A 21,784-nucleotide genomic window follows, 5' to 3' on the forward strand; every position below is an offset into this window, starting at 1 on the left:
GTGCCACTCTTTTTCTACTTGTTACATGGACAGTTCTGACTGCACCTGTGATGTACACAATGTTAGGGTTCTTTCACACTTCCATCAGTACGCGGCCGTCGCTAAGCGTCGGCGCGACGTACCAACGTTAAAATTCGGCACAACGTGGGCAGCAGATGCAGTTTTTCAATGCATCCGCTGCCCATTCTAAAGTCCCGGGGAGGAGCTCGAGATCTCCGCCCGGGCATGCGCACTCCAAAGTACAGGATGCAACGTACGAAAAAACGTTCCCTTGAACGTTTTTTGGTGACGACTTTCCGCTAAAACATGATGCATTCAGTGCACGACGGATCCGTCAGCAGTACAAGTCTATGGGAAAAAAACGCATCCTGCGGGCACATTTGCAGGATGCGTTTTTTTCCCAAAACGACGCATTGCGACGGAGGCCAAACAACGCAAGTGTGAAGTAGCCTTAAGATCGCCAGGGAACACAGTGCGCTTAAGCTTTGGAAAACTTGATAAAAACATTGGTTTGTCCAGTGAAGATAATTTTTGTCTATATGACCTACCCTGCTCAGATCCCCCATCTATGAGATATCAGAGTAGATGGACATGCCTGGTCCTTGTATGACTCGGACATATACTCATATGAATGGACACCATGTTCTTCTACATATGCTTGCAATGGCTCCCTAAGGCCGGTTTCACATTAGCGTTTTGAGGAGCTGCAGACTTCCTCTGTGAAGCCCCGCCCTCGGCTGCACCTCCACCGCTAGCTCCGCCTACTTCTGCATGCGGCCTGCGTACCTATCTTTAACATTAGGTACGCAGGTCGTGCGGCTGTATGCGGATGCTTCCGCATGCGTCATTTTGACGATGCGGCGACCAGCGTAGGACGCAGCTGGTAGCAATTTCTTTTTTTCGCCGCATCGTCAAAAGGACACATGCGGAAGCATCCGCATACAGCCGCACGACCTGCGTACCTAATGTTAAAGATAGGTACGCAGGCAGCATGCAGAAGTAGGCGGAGCTAGCGGTGGAGGTGCGGCCGAGGGCGGGGCTTCACAGAGGAAGTCTGCAGCCCTCTGGAGCTCCTCAAAACGCTAGTGTGAAACTAGCCTAAGGCCCACGTCACACTGGTGTTTTAAACGGCCGAGTGCAATGCGATAATCTCATGCTGCAATTGTCTCGGACCGGGGAAAACTCTCGGCTCACTCGCACCCATATAAGCCTATGGGTGCGAGTGAGACCGCGCACATCACTTGGATATCATCCGAGTGATGTGCGTTATAAGCGGACCCCAGCAATGGAGGAGATGGAGAAATTAATTTCTCCGCCTCCTCCGCAGCTGTGCTCCGATCCTCCCTGTGCGAGAGAATCTGAGCACAGACACATGACACTCGGCTCCTGCTCTGCTGCGAGCAGGAGCCGAGTGTCATTAGCATATCGCATCCGAGGCTCTCGCATCGGATGCAATATGCCAGTGTGACGCCGGCCTAAGAGAAAAAGCCTTTGCAACTGCAGGCAAAATCTGCTGTATGGCAGGGGTGCAGAGATCACTTGATCATCCTGGAAACCACCTGAATCCATGTTGGGGCAGCATTTGGTGGGTGCTGAGAACCGTAAACCTCTGATAGGTGGTTTTTATAAAATGATCACTGATCCCTTTAATGTGTCATGGTAAATTAGTGTCAGTGCTTGGAACGTTATTTGATATAAAGAAGTAGGCTAAAGGCTATAAACTAGGTATGTGGCCCACGGCATTATTATCTTGGAAAGAACCTAATAAATTAAAACGTTTAATGACAGTTCTCTATAAAATGTCCCAGATAACATTCTTCTTTTGTCATTCTGTTGGTCACAATCACATTTTTAATATCATCGAAACCTTTACAGCGATGTTCCTTTTATGAGCCAGTCCGTAATCTCATTTTCTAGCATTTCTTCTTTTTTGCATAGAACTGTACAATACTTTTTATATCTGAAGACCGAGCAGAGATGGCTCCTCCGATTAAAAAACCACATTCAAATCCACAAGCATCTCTAATCTTACAAATGTGTCATGTGCATGTATTTTATCATCCAGTAATCTTCTCCTATCTGCTGTCGTATCAAATGAACTTTACTGTGACTTTAATGCTTGTTGCAATCCTTATCGTTTATCTTGAATGTGGTAAAAGCTGATAAACGAATCGTTTTTTTTTGTGGGTGAAGGGAGGGGTTTTCAATACATGCAACTAACCAGCAGTTAGATTGAGTAATTTTGGTCATTAAAGGATCTTGCACATTTTTATATTTGGGCTTTTTATTTTATACCTTGTGATTAATACAATCTCGGTGTTAGAGGAGTTCCCTGGCAAAAGAAAACTGAGCATGTGCAGTAGGTACCTCTGCTGCTGTTGATAGCTTAGCATGGCATAGATTACCTACAGGTCACAACAGCCTCTTGGTATTCACAAAACACAGGGCAGCAGTGTGTATTAGATCAGCTAGACAGACAGGGTGGACCGCAGTGTGGACAGCCTCTTCTTACCTCAGCACTATGGTATCTCGATTAGAAGATCAGATAGACATGGTGGACAGCAGTGTGGACAGCCTCTTCTTACCTCAGCACTATGGTATCTCCAGTATTAGATCAGATAGACATGGTGGACAGCCTCTTCTTACCTCAGCACTATGGTATCTCCAGTATTAGATAAGATAGACAGGGTGGACAGCAGGGTGGACAGCCTCTTCTTACCTCAGCACTATGGTATCTCCAGTATTAGATCAGATAGACAGGGTGGACAGCAGTGTGGACAGCCTCTTCTTACCTCAGCACTATTAGATCAGATAGACATGGTGGACAGCCTCTTCTTACCTCAGCACTATGGTATCTCCAGTATTAGATAAGATAGACAGGGTGGACAGCCTCTTCTTACCTCAGCACTATGGTATCTCCAGTATTAAATCAGATAGACAGGGTGGACAGCAGTGTGGACAGCCTCTTCTTACCTCAGCACTATGGTATCTCCAGTATTAGATAAGATGGACATGGACAACTGTGTGAGCAGCCTCTTCTTACCTTAGCACTCCTTGTATCTCCAGTATTATATAAAATTAACAGGGTGGACAACAGTGTGAGCAGCCCCTTCTTACCGTAGCACTCCTTGTATTTCTAGTAATGGATAAGATGAACAGGGTGGACAGCAGTGTGAGCAGCTTCTTCTTACCTCAGTACCCCTAATATATCTAGTATTAGATCAGATAGACAGGGTGGCCAGTGAATATGGGAAGTGAGTGACCTCTTCTTACTTCAGTACCCCTGGTATGTCCAGTATTAGATCAGCTAAACATGGACAACAGTGTGAGCAGCCTCTTCTTACCTCAGCACTTCTTGTATCTTTAGTAAACTTCCTGAATATTCACTGGAAACACATCTTCGTACACATGAAGAGTTTCCTACTACTGCACATGCTGTAAGGCACCCATCCTTTTAACATTATTGGCCAGATGGTAAACCTTTCAATCTCCTACAGGGATTATCTCTTTAAAGAAAAAAAAAAATGACCAGCACCTCTGAACAGGATAAAGGATGTATGAACAGGTGCAAGCTGCCATGACTGCATAATATACAAACTAGAGAATGTAATAGCACTCTGTAAGCGCAAAGATATATGCAAACATTGAATATATGAAACTTGAACTGCATTACTGCTATACAGAATATTCTTATAAAAATGAAGATACTTTAATGCATAAATTGGCCAATTCATGTGTGCCTATCAACCACGGCAAGGTGACCTTTCTTTGATAGGACCCTAAAACTAACATTTATCAAACATGCCTCTCCCAGGTGAAAAGCCTACAAATTTAAAGGGCGGATAGGATCCATCATTAATTAAAAACAGACTTATGTTGAAGGGAGGACTGCAATCAGAAAAGAAGGCAGTCAACAGCTCCAATAGTATACTACAAAAAACTGATCAGCACCTCTGAACAGGATAAAGCAAGTGTGAACAGGTGTGAGCTGCCTTGACTATATAATATACCGACAAGAGAATACAGCAGCACTCCAGACAATTTTAAGAATCTTAATTTTTATAAGTATATTATATATTGCACAGGAAAGAAATATATCTTGGTACCGTGTTAGCCAGTAGATAGAAAAATATTTAGAATTGAGAGTCCTCAGTGGTTGATACCTTTTAATGGCTAACTGAAAAGATGGTAACAAATTGCAAGCTTTCGAGACTACATACGTCTCTTCATCAGGCAAAGACTAAAACAAATTCTGAAGAATCACATATTTATGCACAACATAGTATAGGAAAAAAAAACCAAAAAAAAAGCAAAGGGAGAGGGGAAAAAAAACCATGGATAAGCCAGGTGACATGAAGCAGAATTACCATGGGTGATAAACGGTTACGTCCATAAATATTGGGCCAATTCTTAGATAAGGATTGTTTTATTGTCCTGTGACTTGGGTCTGTTGTGATGACCCCACATGGTCTGATGGGCAAGTTCCTTAGTTGTAGTTAGTTGATGTAAAAAGACATAAATCCGTGTGACACATTCATTCCTGCATTTAGAGTGTCAAAGGTAGTCATCAGTTTATATTCCCAGACTCTCCTGTCTCTCTACTTGTATTGAAAGGTAATTTCAAAGCACAATTTCATGTCCATAATGTTATGATTTGGGAGACAGAAATGTAATGCCACAGGTATATCCATTCTTTTTTCTCTTATTGTATGGCGATGAGAGTTCACCCTTGTTCTCAGTTTCTGCCCTGTCTCCCCCACATACAGACCCCCAGTTGGACATTTAGTACAATTAATTAGGTACACCACATTAAAAGTGACGCAGCTGAATGTACCTGGTATCTTGTAGTCCTGGTGTGAGTTGGGGATCTTTATCTTGTCCGTGGTCATTATAAATGGACAGGTTTTACATTTTTTCTGGTTGCAAGGAGAGGTTCCTGCAGCTGTTGGAGAGGACAAGGAGCTCTTCACAATGATGCTTCTTAGATTTGGGGGCTGCCTAAAACACAGTAGTGGGGGGTCTGGAAAAATGGATTGTAAGCGGGCATCTTTTTGCAGTAAAGGTTGTAATTTCCGTGCAGCTCCCCTTAGCGCCTCCAGATTTGGATTGTAGGTAACTACTAGAGGCACCCGGTTATTTTCTTCTTTAGTTTTGCAATGTAGCAGGTGATTCCTTGATATTCTGGTGGCTCTTGTGATATGATTTTCAATTGTTCTTGGATGGTAGCCCTGATTCAAAAAGGTCTTTCTGAGGCGACCCAGGTGTTCATCTCTATCCATTGGGTTGGAACATATACGATTGTATCTGATGGCTTGGCTGTAGACAATGGAGTTTTTTTATGTGTTTTGGATGGAAACTGTCCCATTTAAAGGGCACCTGTCACCCCGTTTTTTGAAGATGAGCTAAAAATACCGTTAAATAGGGGCAGAGCTGGGCGTTACATTAGTGTCTTTGTGTGCCTTTATAACCTACCTAAGCTGCCGAAATACCTTTGTAAAGTCGCCGTTTTCTGCTGTCACTCACGCTGGTCTGGTCATATGGGCGTGGTGACAGCGCTGTTTCTCCCCCAGAAACCTGCTCATCATTACGTTGGTGGCGTAGTGGTGTGCGCATGTCCAAAGCGAAGATCCACTGCCCAGGAGATTCAAAACAGCGTGGTCTTCGCTATTCGCCGTTTACCGGTGGGCGCGGCCATCTTTCCTGTGGCCGCGCGTGCGCAGATGAAGCGCTCTGCTGCCCGGGGCTTCAGGAAAATGGCCGCCACGATCTCCATCTGCGCACGTGCGGAATCCCGCGGCCATTTTCCTGAAGCCCCGGGCAGCAGAGCGCTCCATCTGCGCACGCGCGGCCACAGGAAAGATGGCCGCGCCCACCGGTAAACGGCGAATAGCGAAGACCGCGCTCTTTTTCATCTCCTGGGCAGTGGATCTTCGCTTTGGACATGCGCACACCACTACGCCACCAACGTAATGATGAGCAGGATTCTGGGGGAGAAACAGCGCTGTCACCACGCCCATATGACCAGACCAGTGTGAGTGACAGCAGAAAACGGCGACTTTACAAAGGTATTTCGGCAGCTTAGGTAGGTTATAAAGGCACACAAAGACACTAATGTAACGCCCAGCTCTGCCCCTATTTAACGGTATTTTTAGCTCATCTTCAAAAAATGGGGTGACAGGTTCCCTTTAAGGTATGTTGGACGGTCGATTGGCTTCTGATACAGTGATGTCTCTATTTTATTGTTCTGCAGCTTAATGATGGTGTCCAGAAAGTTAATTTCAGTGCAGGAGTAGTTGAGTGTCAGGATGATGGTAGGGTGAAATTGATTAAACTGTTCATGGAATGTCTTTAGCTGTGGCTCAGACTCCGTCCAGATGATTAAAATGTCATCAATGTAGCGGTAGTATGCCAGAGGCCTGATGGGACATGAAGACAAAAAGTCGCTTTCAAGCTTGGCCATGAACAGATTTGCATACTGTGGGGCCATTTTACTTTTCATTGCTGTGCCAGTCTCCTGTAGATAGATCTTCTTGTCAAACTCAAAGTAATTGTGGGTGAGGATGAATTTTATGTTTCACCACAGAATCAGCATCAGTCCCTGTGTTTTCCAGGAAGAATTTGCAGGCATTTAATCCATCCTGGTGTGGGATATTGGAGTACAAAGATTCCACATCCATGGTGGCCAGGATGGTTCCTTCTGGTAGAGGACCTATTGCTGATAGTTTATTCAATAGGTCAGTTGTGTCCTGAATGAAGCTGGGTGTGTCCTTTACCAAGGGTTTAAGAACACCCTCTACCCATCAAGATACCTGCTCAGTAAGGGTGCCCACACATGAAATAATTGGTCTTCCTGGGTTTCCAGATTTGTGGATTTTGGGAAGCATGTAGAATGTCCCTGTTCTTGGACTTTCTGGTATCAGGTCATCGGCTCTTATGGATACGTCGGGCAGACAAGCTACCAACTTGTTTAGTTCCTTGTAATAATCCTGTGTAGGATCCGACTCCAATTTTTTTGTAGTAGCGTGTGCCCATAAGTTGTCTGTTTGCTTCCTTCATATAGTCTGATGTGTTCATCATGACTATTGCACCTCCCTTGTCAGCAGGTTTGATGATGATTTCTTTGTTGGTTTTCAGAGACTGTATGGCCTTTCTCTCCAGGGTACTGATGTTGGAAGCTTGTGTCCTGTTAGTATCTCTGATGGTGGATTTTATCAAATGTCTGAAGGAGTCTATATAGTTATCCAAATGAGGGTTGCGTCACAGTGGAGGTGTCCAGTCTGACCTCTTCTTTGTTGTTAGGATCCCTTTTCCTTCAGTCCAGGTGGGTTCTGAATCTTCTGTATCATTGAAATATTGCCTCAGACGCAGTCTCCTGAAAAAATGTTCCATATCACTGCAGAGTTCAGTTTTATCCAGGGCCTTAGTAGGACAACATGAGAGTCCTCTGGAAAGCACGGCCAGCTCCACTTTGTTGGGTTTATAATCTGAGAGATTAATGACACAGTTATTTGTGCCTGGAATGGAGTGGTTGTCCAAGTTGTCAGGTTTAGGCTTTGTTTTGTATCTGTTTGCATAGAGTCCTGAATTGAGGCGCAATCTGTGCAGTTTCTTTTCCTTGTTATGAATTAGATGGGTCCGTAGTTTGTTGTAGTATTGTTTTAATTTTTGCTCTGTGTCCGCTGTAAGTGTTTTCCTCAGGGTTTCAAATTGCCCTTGGACTTTACTCTTTATGCTGTAGCAGACATGCAAAAGATGATTCCATAATCTCTCAGAAGTCCTGTGACACAGGTTCTGTGCATAATGGGTGTTGTAGGTATGAAGGATTGGGTTTGTAATCCAGAGTCCTTTGGGAATTAGATTCTCCTTTTTGCATTTAGATAGGAAAAAAAATGTCGCTGTCCATTTGTGCACGTTTCTTCAGAAGTGGTTTTAGTTCCTTAAAGATGCGGTACATTCTGGTATCCTTCATTTTGATACAGGAAAGAAATATATCTTGGTACCGTGTTAGCCAGTAGATAGAAAAATATTTAGAATTGAGCGTCCTCAGTGGTTGATACCTTTTAATGGCTAACTGAAAAGATGGTAACAAATTGCAAGCTTTCGAGACTACATACGTCTCTTCATGATGAAGAGACGTATGTAGTCTCGAAAGCTTGCAATTTGTTACCATCTTTTCAGTTAGCCATTAAAAGGTATCAACCACTAGGAACTTGCCCATCAGACCATGTGGGGTCATCACAACAGACCCTAATCACAGGACAATAAAACAATCCTTATCTAAGAATTGGCCCAATATTTATGGACGTAACCGTTTATCACCCATGGTAATTCTGCTTCATGTCACCTGGCTTATCCATGTTTTTTTTTCCCCTCTCCCTTTGTTTTTTTTTTTTCCCCTATACTATGTTGTGCATAAATATGTGATTCTTCAGAATTTGTTTTAGTCTTTGCCTGATGAAGAGACGTATGTAGTCTCGAAAGCTTGCAATTTGTTACCATCTTTTCAGTTAGCCATTAAAAGGTATCAACCACTGAGGACTCTCAATTCTAAATATTGTATATTGCAGTAATTCAATATTTGCACATCTTAGCGCGTACAGATGCTGCTGTATTCTTTTGTATTACTTCTGTAGGCAAAACGAGAGTGATTTGCTAATTAAAGGTATTTTGGAATTATTTTCCTAATATTTTAATCCACTTCACTTTTAAATTACTGTAAAATCCCTTTAATGAATGTGTATTGTGTATGCGAAATATGTGAAATTTACAAAGTTCTATATGTACAATACAAGGGCCAAATTGATATCTATAGCACTGTGAAAATCTGTAGTCCATGAAGTCACTGACCATTATATTAACCTATGTCCTTTTCTTCCCTACAGATCATTTTAGGGGAAGCCCTGTCTGTATTTTATAAGTGCCTGCAGTCTAACGGCTTTGTCAGAAATCACTATGTAGCAACTATTTACAAAGCCATTGGCACGTTCATCTTTGGAGCTGCAGTTAGCCAGTCGCTGACCGATATCGCCAAGTACACCATCGGGCGCCTGAGGCCTCACTTTCTGGATGTTTGTAAACCAGACTGGACCAAGATCAACTGCAGCGCTGGATACATCGAGAACTTTGTATGTCTAGGAGATTCTGTGAAGTCCAGTGAAGCGCGGTGAGTACTAATCACTCGGGTTTGTTAGTATTGAAGTTTTCATCAGGTGAATCAGGACCTTGTGCAAGCGATTTTGTTTACGCTCTGGTTACCAGAGATTCGTGTCCATTTTTGTTCGCTCACCTGCTTCCCAAGGTATCTCTGCTGCCTAATTAGCAACACTGCTGTGCCTGCAATTAACCCAAACTTCTACTGCACAGAGTTTGGGTAGGTATTACAGGATCGGGACTAATATTTTCTATAAAGATAAAGCAATGCTCCCTAGAAAAAAAAAAAAAAAAAATGGTTCCATTATATTTAAAAGCACAACTTTTCTTTTTCTTTCGTATTCTTTAGAACTAAAAATTTTTTTTATCAATTTGTTTGGTACCATATAAAATCATAGACACATGAAGGTACAGTATAGAATTAGAGCGCTTTAATATAAAATGTGATACGGATTATTTTTTTTTATTTTTTTTTTCCAAAGTGTTTTTTTTTTTTTTTTTTGAGATATTTGGGTGTAGACAGATATAGATATACAGTACAGACCAAAAGTTTGGACACACCTTCTCATTTAAAGATTTTTCTGAATTTTCATCATTATGAAAATTGTACATTCACACTGAAGGCATCAAAACTATGAATTAACACATGTGGAATTATATACTTAGCAAAAAAAGTGTGAAACAACTGAAATTATGTCTTATATTCTAGGTTCTTCAAAGTAGCCACCTTTTGCTTTGATGACTGCTTTTGCGCACTCTTGGCATTCTCTTGATAAGCTTCAAGAGGTAGTCACTGGGAATGGTTTTCACTTCACAGGTGTGCCCTGTCAGGTTTAATAAGTGGGATTTCTTGCCTTATAAATAGGGTTGGGACCATCAGTTGTGTTGAGCAGAAGTCTGGTGGATACACAGCTGATAGTCCTACTGTATAGACTGTTAGAATTTGTATTATGGCAAGGAAAAAGCAGCTAAGATTAACGAGTGGCCATTATTTTTTTAAGAAATGAAGGTCAGTCAGTCCGAAAAATTGGGAAAACTTTGAAAGTGTCCCCAAGTGCAGTGGCAAAAACCATCAAGCACTACAAAGAAACTGGCTGACATGAGGATCGCCCCAGGAAAGGAAGACCAAGAGTCACCTCTGCTTCTGAGGATAAGTTTATCCGAGTCACCAGCCTCAGAAATCGCAGGTTAACAGCAGCTCAGATTAGAGACCAGGTCAATGCCACACAGAGTTCTAGCAGCAGACACATCTCTACAACAACTGTTAAGAGGAGACTTTGTGCAGCAGGCCTTCATGGTAAAATAGCTGCTAGGAAACCACTGCTAAGGACAGGCAACAAGCAGAAGAGACTTGTTTGGGCTAAAGAACACAAGGAATGGACATTAGACCAGTGGAAATCTGTGCTTTGGTCTGATGAGTCCAAATTTGAGATGTTTGTTTGCAACCACCTTGTCTTTGTGCTACGCAGAAAAGGTGAACGGATGGACTCTACATGCCTGGTTCCCACTGCGAAGCATGGAGGAGGAGGTGTGATGGTGTGGCGGTGCTTTGCTGGTGACACTGTTGGGGATTTATTCAAAATTGAAGGCATACTGAACCAGCATGGCTACCACAGCATGTTGCAGCTTCACAGCAGTTGGACCATCATTTATTTTTCAACAGGACAATGACCCCAAACACACCTCCAGGCTGTGTAAGGGCTATTTGACCAAGGAGGAGAGTGATGGGGTGCTACGCCAGATGACCTGGCCTCCACAGTCACCAGACCTGAACCTATTTGAGATGGTTTGGGGTGAGCTGGACCGCAGAGTGAAGGCAAAAGGGCCAACAAGTGCTAAGCATCTCTGTGAACTCCTTCAAGATTGTTGGAAGACCATTCCCTGTGACTACCTCTTGAAGCTCAAAGAGAATGCCAAGAGTGTGCAAAGCAGTCATCAAAGCAAAAGGTGGCTACTTTAAAGAACCTAGAATATAAGACATAATTTCAGCTGTTTCATACTTTTTGTTAAGTATATAATTCCACATGTGTGTGTTCATAGTTTTGATGCCTTCAGTGTGAATGTACAATTTTCATAGTCATGAAAATACAGAAAAATCTTTAAATGAGGCGTGTCCAAATATTTGGTCTGTACTGTATATAGATAGTTTTTGTTTTTTGCACTGACCTCTGGGGCTATTTGTCCATTAGCAGCAATAAAGATCAGAAAATATGAGAAAATTAACACCAGTGGCCAGTGTAAAAATTGCGAGACTTATAATTATTATTTTTAATATAGATTGTTCTATGGAAGAAAACAAAAAACACATTGTTAACATTAAAATATACATTTCAAACACCTGATTTAAACAGTTCTTTTTTTTTTTCTGATGACACATTCCCTTTTAAGCACCCAAACTTATTTTTATTTTTTTATATTTATGCAAATGATGTCACCATCACAGAAGTCCTTTTGCATTTTTGTGCTGATCTTGCCCACAAGGCAAACTAACATAACTAATTAGACAGTTGCTGTCTATACAAGAAGCTTGTTTCGTTAGCAGATCGTCTTGGATTACAGACTTTGCATCTTCGTGACAGAATCTCTTTAAATATTCAGTGTTTGCATATTAGGAGGGTGCCGCCACATCCTTGTGACTGTTTGGACAACAGCAGACACATAACACACAGGAAAACCGGGCAAGTTGTGAAGTACTAAAACATATAACATGTCATATATAGGTACAGTAAAGACTGCATGCACTTTTATTGGAGTCATGTTACTTGCCACATGCACATTGTGCGTATGTATCTACTACGCCTGACTGTACTGGGCGTGTGCCTTATGTAGCCTGAGGTAGTTTAGGATGACTCTTAGACCTTACAGGCACCGCCTACATGACTCTTAAGTGACATTTTAGCATGTGTGTGCACAATTATAACTTTATTTTTAAACACAACCCCAAACCCCATAGTTTACACAAGGACATGTTGAGAAAACTACTGCTAGTTGACAGGTTCATTTTAAGGACAAAACCAAAGAAATGAGCCGGCACACATGTTAGTATAAGTGAAATGTGCAGGTACACAAACACTGTGGCCATTAAAGGGTGGTCCAAAGTCAAAGTACATTTCATTCTATATCCCTATCTATTTAGAGCCATAATCTAAACTAATTTCTAATATACTTGCATTAAATATTCCCAATCCTTCCGTAACTACACGATCTAACTGCTTTTCTATTATTTTTTCCCTACTTGCTCTCTGGTGACGGTTCGTTTGAGAATCCCCAGTGCATGCTCATTTGGGAGGGCTGGGCTAGTCCCTGCACGCTGTACACAATGACAGCAGAGTGCTCTGTTGTCGGCTCAGATCAGTAGCTGGTAGCTGAGCGGTGTGATGACACCCTGCGTGCAGCAACCAGCGCTGCACCCCACAGGTGATGTCACTGGACTCTGCACATTGGGTATTATGACACAGCTCTGTGGTCGGTTTGTTACTACTGATGTAAACCAACAACAGAGCGCACTCTGTGACTGTGCATATCACACTGTGCAGGGCACGCAGAGCAGCAACCAGCCCAGTCCCTGAAATGAGTCACTGATGACTCTTCACTTCAGGGGGGTGATGGCAAGGGGCTGTAGCAGTGACCGCCACCTCTGCCCCCTGATGACGGGGTGTGTCAGTATCTCCGTATGCACTTGGGGATTCTCAAATGAAGCCTCATCCGAAAGGAAGTAGGGGAAAAATAGAAAAGCAGTTCGTATACTTGGGGATTGTTAGGAAATGTTTAATGCAAGTATACTAGAAAATTGTTTAGTTTATGGCACTAAATAGATAAATAATCAGAATGAAAATTACTTTGACTTCGGGCCACCCTTTTAACAAACATAACCTAGAATACAAACAAAATGAGCAAATGCCCTGCAGTAAATCAATAGTACATATAAATTACATATGGTTCTTAGTTGATACTAGTTTGATCAAATAAGTTTTAAAAGCCATTCCACCGTGGGAAGGGGTACCCTACAATAGTTGGGGGCTAAGCTGATCCCAGACCTGACTTTTTTTGCACCTGCCTGTGGAAAGATTGAAAGACAACCTGTCCCCAGGTCAAAAGTGGCCAGTTTTTGCTCTTCTTTTTATTTGCGGATCCTCTGACTATTATTTTTTTGAGTCCTCGGTGGTTGATACCTTTTAATGGCTAACTGAAAAGATGGTAACAAATTGCAAGCTAGTCTCGAAAGCTTGCAATTTGTTGCCATCTTTTCAGTTATCCATTATTAGGTATCAACCACTGAGGACTCCCAGTTCTAAATACTTTTCTATCTACTGGCTAACACAGTACAAAGATATATATCTTTCCTACATTATTATTTTTTTTTTTAATCTGCCATACGATTTCAATGATATGGGCCTTGTCATCTACTGCCATTTTTCCTTTGGTCTTTATCAAGGGGTGGTGCTCACAGGGCAATAATGCAGAGCAGCTTAAAGACATGTTTTGGGAGAATCCTGTGAGCCACACTCCCTTGTAAGGAACGGAACAATTAGCACTAAATATAAAGGCCCATATCTCTAGGATAGTGTGGCGGATTTTAGAAAAGAAAAAAGCTGAATAGTCAAGGGGGCAACAAGAATTTTAGAAAAAAAAACTGTCCACTTTTGACTTAATGAGGGGTCTCCTTTAATTATGGCGTAGTATAAAAAAAATGTGCTTTAGCGGGCGTTGCATTATAGTACAATATACTGTGCACCGCTCGCATACGGGCAGTCTATTTCGGCTCCGCTGCGTGCACAGTATGAAATGAGACACCACTGTGCCGGTTCCTGGCAGGTCGCAGTGCTGACTTTCTGGGATATTGGGGAGCTGTGCCTGTTACTATAATTACATGTAACATGACCACTGGTGTGAGCATACCACATTACGGCTGTTTTGTGCACAAGGCCTGCTGTAAAGCCTCGCTCGTAGTCTTAATACCTAGATTGTCAGCTTAGCTAGATCGCACCAGCAACACAAACCCGCTATAATCTTGATTACAGAACGTTTCAGGCTCTGCCAAATCTAGAAATGCAGTAAGGTATGAGAGGGTGAGGGGACCGGGCAGAGACTGGGGGCGCACGGTACCTCCGAGGTCAATCCACACCTAGCAATGCTTCAGTAATCTAAGATTATTATAGTTTCTGCCAGAAAAGCTTACGTATAGTCAGAAAAGCTGTCTTTCAGTAGAGGCTAATCATAAAATGAATAAACTTTAATTGTTGAATCAGGAATATCCCTTGTATTGGCGCCTGTCTTTAAAAATTCACTTCTGCTTTCAGATGTAACCAAGCTATTCTTATACAGGACATAAAACGGAAGGGATCAAGTATTTTTCTCACAATTAATGATGGTCTTTAACCCCTTATCCGCTGGTGCAAAGAGCCAGTTGTAGTGTTGAATCATTCCAAACACTATACCATATATTGGTTAAACAAAAAGAAACAAAAAAAAACACAATTCCTCTACCGTTTATTTATTTATTTATTTATTTTTTAATAGTGATGTTTGGTTAAAATTACCTGGCAAAAAGATTCTTCACACAGCAAAGTATCAGCACTTACAGTAATGCCAAAGCTTATATATAATTATATTAGTGGCCTTCTGTTTGATATCAAGCCATATCGACTTCATGGATTAACACTCCATAGGAAGATCAATCTTGTGCAAACCTAAATAGGTCCAACAGGGTCTTCGCCACCGTTATCTTGATAGTCAGTCTCAAGCCTAAAGGTACCTTCACACTAAACGACTTTGCAACGAGAACGACAACGATCTGTGACGTTGCAGCGTCCTGGATAGCGATATCGTTGTGTTTGACACGCAGCAGCGATCTGGATCTTGCTGTGATATCGCTGGTCGTTGCTGAAAGTCCAGAACTTTATTTGGTCGTCAGATCGGCGTGTATCGTCATGTTTGACAGCAAAAGCAACGATGCCAGCAATGTTTTACAATGGTAACCAGGGTAAATATCGGGTTACTAAGTGCAGGGCCGCGCTTAGTGACCCGATATTTACCCTGGTTACCATTGTAAAAGTAAAAAAAAAAAAACACTACATACTCACCCTCTGATGTCTGTCACGTCCCCCGGCGTCCGCGCTGCTGCTCAGAGCTTCCTGCACTGAATGTGTCAGTGCCGGCCGTAAAGCAAAGCACAGCGGTGACGTCACCGCTGTGCTTAGGGCCGGCGCTTACACAGTGCAGGGAAGCTGAAGGCGAGGGACGCGACAGACACGGCAATGTGAGTATGTAGTGTTTGGGTTTTTTTACATTTACACTGGTAACCAGGGTAATTATCGAGTTACTAAGCGCGGCCCTGCGCTTAGTAACCCGATGTTTACCCTGGTTACCCGGGGACTTAAGCATCGTTGGTCGCTGGAGAGCTGTCTGTGTGACAGCTCTCCAGCGACCACACAGCGACGCTGCAGCGTCGCTTAATGTGACGGTACCTTTGAGTTGCTGGTCTTCCTCTTGGCCTTGCTCCTTCTATTTGTCTGACCATGGTGTCCTATTCCAGTGGTTCAAATAATGTGTCCAAAGTAGTCAAGTCTTAGCTTGGTGATCCTTGCTTCAAGTGACATGTCTGGCTTCATTTGTTTGTTCTTCATTCCATCCATGGTATTCATAACATTCGACTATTTTGCTGTAGTCGATAAAGCAAAAATATCTCTCCTTGTTGAATTCTTTGGCCTTTTCCATTATCCATCTAATGTTAGTAATTGTTCCTCTGCCAGCTCTTTGTCAAAATAAGGCTCTAATTGACTTTGTAGGATCTTCAGTAGTATTTTGCTGGCATGAGGTATGAGCGTTAGGGTATGTGCACACATAGTTTTGAGCTATGCGGATTTTTCCACAGCAGATTTGAGAAAAAGGCACTGCGTTTTACCTGCAGATTTACTTCGGATTTTATGTGGATTTTGTGCGGATTCCACCTGCGGATTCCTATTATTGAGCAGGTGTAAACCGCTGCGGAATCCGCACAAAGAATTGACATGCTGCGGAATGTAACCCGCAGCATTTCTGCACGTTTTTTTTCCGCAACATGGGCACTGCGGGTTGCGTTTTCCATAGGTTTACATTGTACTGTAAACGCATGGAAAGCTGCTGCTGATCCGCAGCAAAATCTGCAACGTGTGCACATAGCCTTAGGGTACGTGTCCACGATCAGGATGGCCGGCGGTTTCGTCGGAGCGGCAAACCCGCTCGGCGCTAAGCCCCGCCCCCTTCTGGGACGCGATGATGCCGGATGTGTTCATTGCACATCCGGGATCATCGCACCCCACGCATAGGGCCCTGTGTTATTCCTTGCGGCGGTGCAGCATCGCCGCAAGGTACACGGACATGCTGCGATCTTAAAAGACGCGTAGCATGGCCGGAGTCGCAGGGCCGACGGATGCGTGTTACCACGCATAGTGGAGACGGGATTTCATAAAATCCCCTCCACTATGCTGGAACATTTGGACACTGCGTGTTTGACGCTACGGCTCTGCGCAGCGTAAAACACGCAGCGTTTCCTGAACGTGGACACATACCCTAAGGCCATGTGCACACGTTCAGGATTTTTCGCGTTTTTTTCGCATTTTTTCGCTATAAAAACGTGATAAAAATGCGAAAAAACGCTAACCTATGCCTCCTATTTACAGTGTATTCCGCATTTTTTGTGCAAATGTTGCGATTTTTTTCCGCGAAAAAAACGCATTGCGGAAAAAAAAGCAACATGTTCATTAAAAATGCGTAATTGCGGGGATTCCGCACACCTAGGAGTGCATTGATCTGCTTACTTCCTGCACGGGGCTGTGCACACCATGTGGGAAGTAAGCAGATTATGTGCGGTTGGTACCCAGGGTGGAGGAGAGGAGACTCTCCTCCACGGACTGGGCACCATATAAGTGGTAAAAAAAAAAAGAATTAAAATAAAAAATAGTGATATACTCACCTTCGATGTCTTCCCGCCTCTCAGGTGCATGCTGCCGCTTCTGTTCCTGTAGCTGGTGTGCGGTGAAGGACCTGCGATGACGTCACGGTCCTGTGATTGGTCGAGACCGGTCATGTGACCGCTCACGTGACCGCGACGTCATGGAAGGTCCTGCGCGCACACACCATCTATACGGAACGGACGCCGCTGAGGTCTGCAGGTGAGTATAAGCATTTTTTTTATTTTTTTTATTATTTTTAAACATTCTATCTTTTACTATAGATGCTGCATAAGCAGCATCTATAGTAAAAAGTTGGTCACACTTGTCAAACAGTATGTTTGACAAGTGTGACCAACCTGTCAGTCAGTTTTCCAAGCGATGCTACAGATCGCTTGGAAAACTTTAGCATTCTGCAAGCTAATTACGCTTGCAGAATGCTAAAAAAACCGCGAAAAAAACGGAAAAAAAAACGGAAAAAAAAAATTAGCTTGCAGAATGCTAAATTTTTCCAAGCGATCTGTAGCATCGCTTGGAAAACTGACTGACAGGTTGGTCACACTTGTCAAACATACTGTTTGACAAGTGTGACCAACTTTTTACTATAGATGCTGCTTATGCAGCATCTATAGTAAAAGATAGAATGTTTAAAAATAATAAAAAAAATAAAAAAAATGCTTATACTCACCTGCAGACCTCAGCGGCGTCCGTTCCGTATAGCTGGTGTGTGCGCGCAGGACCTTCCATGACGTCGCGGTCACGTGAGCGGTCACATGACCGGTCTCGACCAATCACAGGACCGTGACGTCATCGCAGGTCCTTCACCGCACACCAGCTACAGGAACCGAAGCGGCAGCATGCACCTGAGAGGCGGGAAGACATCGAAGGTGAGTATATCACTATTTTTTATTTTAATTTTTTTTTTTTTACTACGTATATGGTGCCCAGTCCGTGGAGGAGAGTCTCCTCTCCTCCACCCTGGGTACCAACCGCACGTAATCTGCTTACTTCCCGCATGGTGTGCACAGCCCCGTGCGGGAAGTAAGCAGATCAATGGACTCCTACGTGTGCGGAATCCCCACAATTCCGCATTTTTAATGAACATGTTGCTTTTTTTTCCGCGATGCGATTTTTTCGCGGAAAAAAATCGCAACATTTGCACAAAAAATGCGGAATACACTGTAAATAATAGGAGGCATAGGTTAGCGTTTTTTTCGCGTTTTTATAGCGAAAAAACGCGAAAAAAACGCGAAAAATCCTGAACGTGTGCACATGGCCTTATAGTCCGATAGTTTCCACAGTAGATAGCATCTCCCTTCTTTGGAATGGGAATAAACAAAGAACTTGTCCAGTCCTTGGGGCCATTTACCCTTTATCTATATCTGTTGACACAGGCATGTGATGACACAGCAGCTGCTTCAGAAGACTTTATTAGCTTTAAAATATTCAGAGCTTATAAAGTAATGACACAAACCTTTTTTTTTTTCATTCTGAGAGATATAGTGTTTTTATGTGAGTCGGGTGGGGGAGGTGTTGGTGCGGTGGCTGAAAAATGTTGTTTTTGGCATTTGTTTTTTTTTTTTTTTTTTTTTTACAGCATTTAACCGCATGGATTAGAAACCATAGAATAAACTTTTACAATTGTGACAATACTGAATATCCTTATTTATTTTTTTTACTTACCAACGTGGCAGTGATGGAGGCCACTGTGCAACCCATCTGACCACTCCACCCCAGAGTTTGATAGGTGTCATTGTGGATTAACATCTTTGATCAGATGCAACACAGGTGACAGCTGTGTTAAGCTGGGTGTAAAGAGCCCACCCTTTTTTGTTTTTTTTAAATATCTTTGGGGGCCGCCATATTTGAGGCACAAACATAGCATCTGTGTTTAGTCTGTATAGGCAGAGTTAGCAATATGTGTGGATTAAGAAATGTGGCTCTAACCCTCCCTGTCCAATAAGTTGGAGAGAAGCTGCAGACCAAGTCTTATCTTTGTGCTTGGCTTTACTATTCTGCTTCATTTTGGCCTCTTGCAGTACAGCAGAGCTGCAGTCTGTTTTTACATTACCTGCACTGTAAGGCTATGTGCAAACGTCAGGATTTCTGGCAGAAATTTTCCTGAAAAAAACCATACCATTTCTGCCAGAAATCCGCATGCATTTTTACCGTGTTTTTACCACGTTTTTATGCGTTTTTCCCCAAATGCATAGAATTGCGGGAAAAGCGCGGAAAATCCATGTGCACAAAACATGCAGAATGCATTCTAAATGATAGGATGCATAATGTATGCGTTTTTAATGAGTTTTTATTGCGAAAAAATGCCTTAGTCTACACTACAAAGCTGAAAAAGTAGGTGTTTGCCTACTATGAGTTTACCAGTGACCAGATTTAAAAGTGGAATATTTTTGAATCCCCCAAAAAACTACAAGTATCATAAATAGAACATTACAGTATTCGTTTTTTTGTTTTGTTTTTTTTATTGTGTGATTTTGACAAATTTATGACAGGCATGTGGCAGATGTGTAAAGTTCTTCACTGATATTTACACGTGTATGGATTTGTTTGGCACCTTTTCACTTGAATCATTGGCGTGTAGGCTTTCAACCTGATCAACATTTAGATAAGAGGCCCCATCTAGGCATGACAAGGGATGAGACATAGTGAAAGGGTTCAGTAAGCATGCACACTATAGCTATTACACAACACATGGTTACTAGTTTAGAGTTAGTTTTGCAATAGTTACCCCCCCCCCCCTTAAGATCTTAAACTTTTTTATTTTGTTTTCTGTAGATAACAGATCGCTCCCATGTGCATTGGAAGCCTGCTCCTCACATCAGAGATTTTCTGTTATTACTTGAAGCTGGGCAGTTTGACAGATTCCTGTTATCTGCATCATCTGGCAATGCGATCAGTTTAGATTTATGTGGCCAAGTATGGTGCTGTTGGAAAATCTAGATTAAAATATAACATCTGTTTTCCAAAGCATAAAGAAAAATATCCCATGTTAAAAATATCTGATGCAAAACAAGGAAGACCTCTTAATCCCACTACTCTGGGTTTAGTACATTGTTTTATCCCCATAGGCTAAATACTGAAATGATTTCCAATATTGATCCTTAAAGGGAACCTGTCACCCCCAAATTCGAAGATCAGCTAAGCCCACCAGCATCAGGGGCTTATCTACAGCATTCTGTAATGCCGTAGATAAGCCCCCGATGTATCCTGAAAGATGAGAAAAAGAAGTTAGATTATACTCACCTGGGAAGGGGGGGTCCGATCCGATTGGCGTCGCTGTCCAGTCCGGTGCCTCCCATCTTCTTACGATGACGTCCTCTTCCTGTCTTCACGCTGTGGCTCCGGCGCAGGCGTACTTTGCAAAGTACTGCAGTGCGCAGGTGCCGGGCCTCTCTGACCTTTCCCAGAGTCTACCGCATATGAAACCATGTAACTGCAGGGGCTCTGAGTTTTCACAAAATGTCGTCAGATCCCCCGCAGCACCGAACACCCGAAGTGCCGCACATCCAAACACCCCCTCATCCCAGCTTGCAGCAGCGCTTCACTCTTGCCTCCTCCAGTAACGACCCTGGGACCCTGCTCCACTGTGGCTGGTAAGGTATATCCGCATTATAAGACGCACTCCCACATTCCCCAAAAAATTTTTGGGAAAAAAGTGCGTCTTATAATTTGAAAAATACAGTATTTTCCTTTTTTCCCACTTTTTCTTACTTGGACTCACCGTGGGACATGTATAATTTTTAGTTTGAATACAGGTCTCATACATTGCAATACTCGTGTACTGCAGTGCATGAGACTGTCACTGAATCACTAACTAAGCTTTTGAGACCCAGCGTATAGTTGGATCTCAAAGGCCACTGTACCCTGGGGTCATCACATGACCTCAGGGTACCATGGTAACCATAGGCATCTATGATTCTCATTGTGCGGGGCCGATAGTTAGAAAAAGGGTCTTGTAACTTCCTTGCAACAAATTAAATACCGCTCTCGCAATTGACAGCGGTATTGAAGGGGTTAATCTGCCCCATTCGGTTACGAAACCGGCCGTGGCCGATACCGCAGGATGTCAGCTGTCATGTACAGCTGACACCTGCAGGAATTGCCACCACCGGGTGGCGCTACACACTTATTCCGGATCGCATTTTAAAACTGTGAGCAGGAATAAGGCTCCTTTACAATTAATGTATATTGGCGGTCGTTAAGGGATTAAAACCAGAAGTATATAACATTTTTCTTTTCTTTTTAATGAAGGTTTTTAGATTTTCATCCGGATATGTAAGAGTCAGCCAAAATAATAGTTTGCATCCTTATTTCAACCCTGTTAAAACTGCTGACTAGTCCATACCTTTTCCTTTCAGGAAGCCATAACTCAGAATATGGTCTAAGCAAATGTCCAACTCATTGGATTGAAAATTGGCTGCAATCTGCTTTTCACCACCAATAAAATAGTCTGGATCATGAACTACAGTATATTCAGCCTCATGGCAGCAAAAAATTAAAGTCTGGACAGATAAAAACCTGGTGATCTCCTGCTTGACCTTTCAACTGGTGGTGTAATCTTTTATTGACCTTCAGGTTTGACCCTTGTAGGGTTTCAGCTCTCTGGTAGCTGTGTGGATACACACATGCACATGGTTTTTATATCAAAACGGTATAAAGTTTATTGTTCATCATAAACTTCACCG

At 42.7% G+C, this 21,784-nt stretch overlaps 1 protein-coding gene across 2 annotated transcripts in view; it reads left to right on the forward strand.

Annotated features, from left to right (window-relative positions):
• The window catches only part of PLPP1 (phospholipid phosphatase 1), a 134,195-nt gene that overhangs the window by 84,198 nt on the left and 28,213 nt on the right, over positions 1-21,784 (forward strand). For both annotated transcript variants that reach the window (XM_077285037.1, XM_077285047.1), the window contains exon 3: positions 8,883-9,163. In XM_077285037.1, coding sequence (XP_077141152.1) covers positions 8,883-9,163 — 281 coding nt within the window. The remainder of the gene's footprint in view (positions 1-8,882; positions 9,164-21,784) is intronic.

This window comes from Ranitomeya variabilis, chromosome 1 (genome assembly GCF_051348905.1).
Source record: "Ranitomeya variabilis isolate aRanVar5 chromosome 1, aRanVar5.hap1, whole genome shotgun sequence".
Lineage (NCBI taxonomy): Eukaryota > Metazoa > Chordata > Amphibia > Anura > Dendrobatidae > Ranitomeya > Ranitomeya variabilis.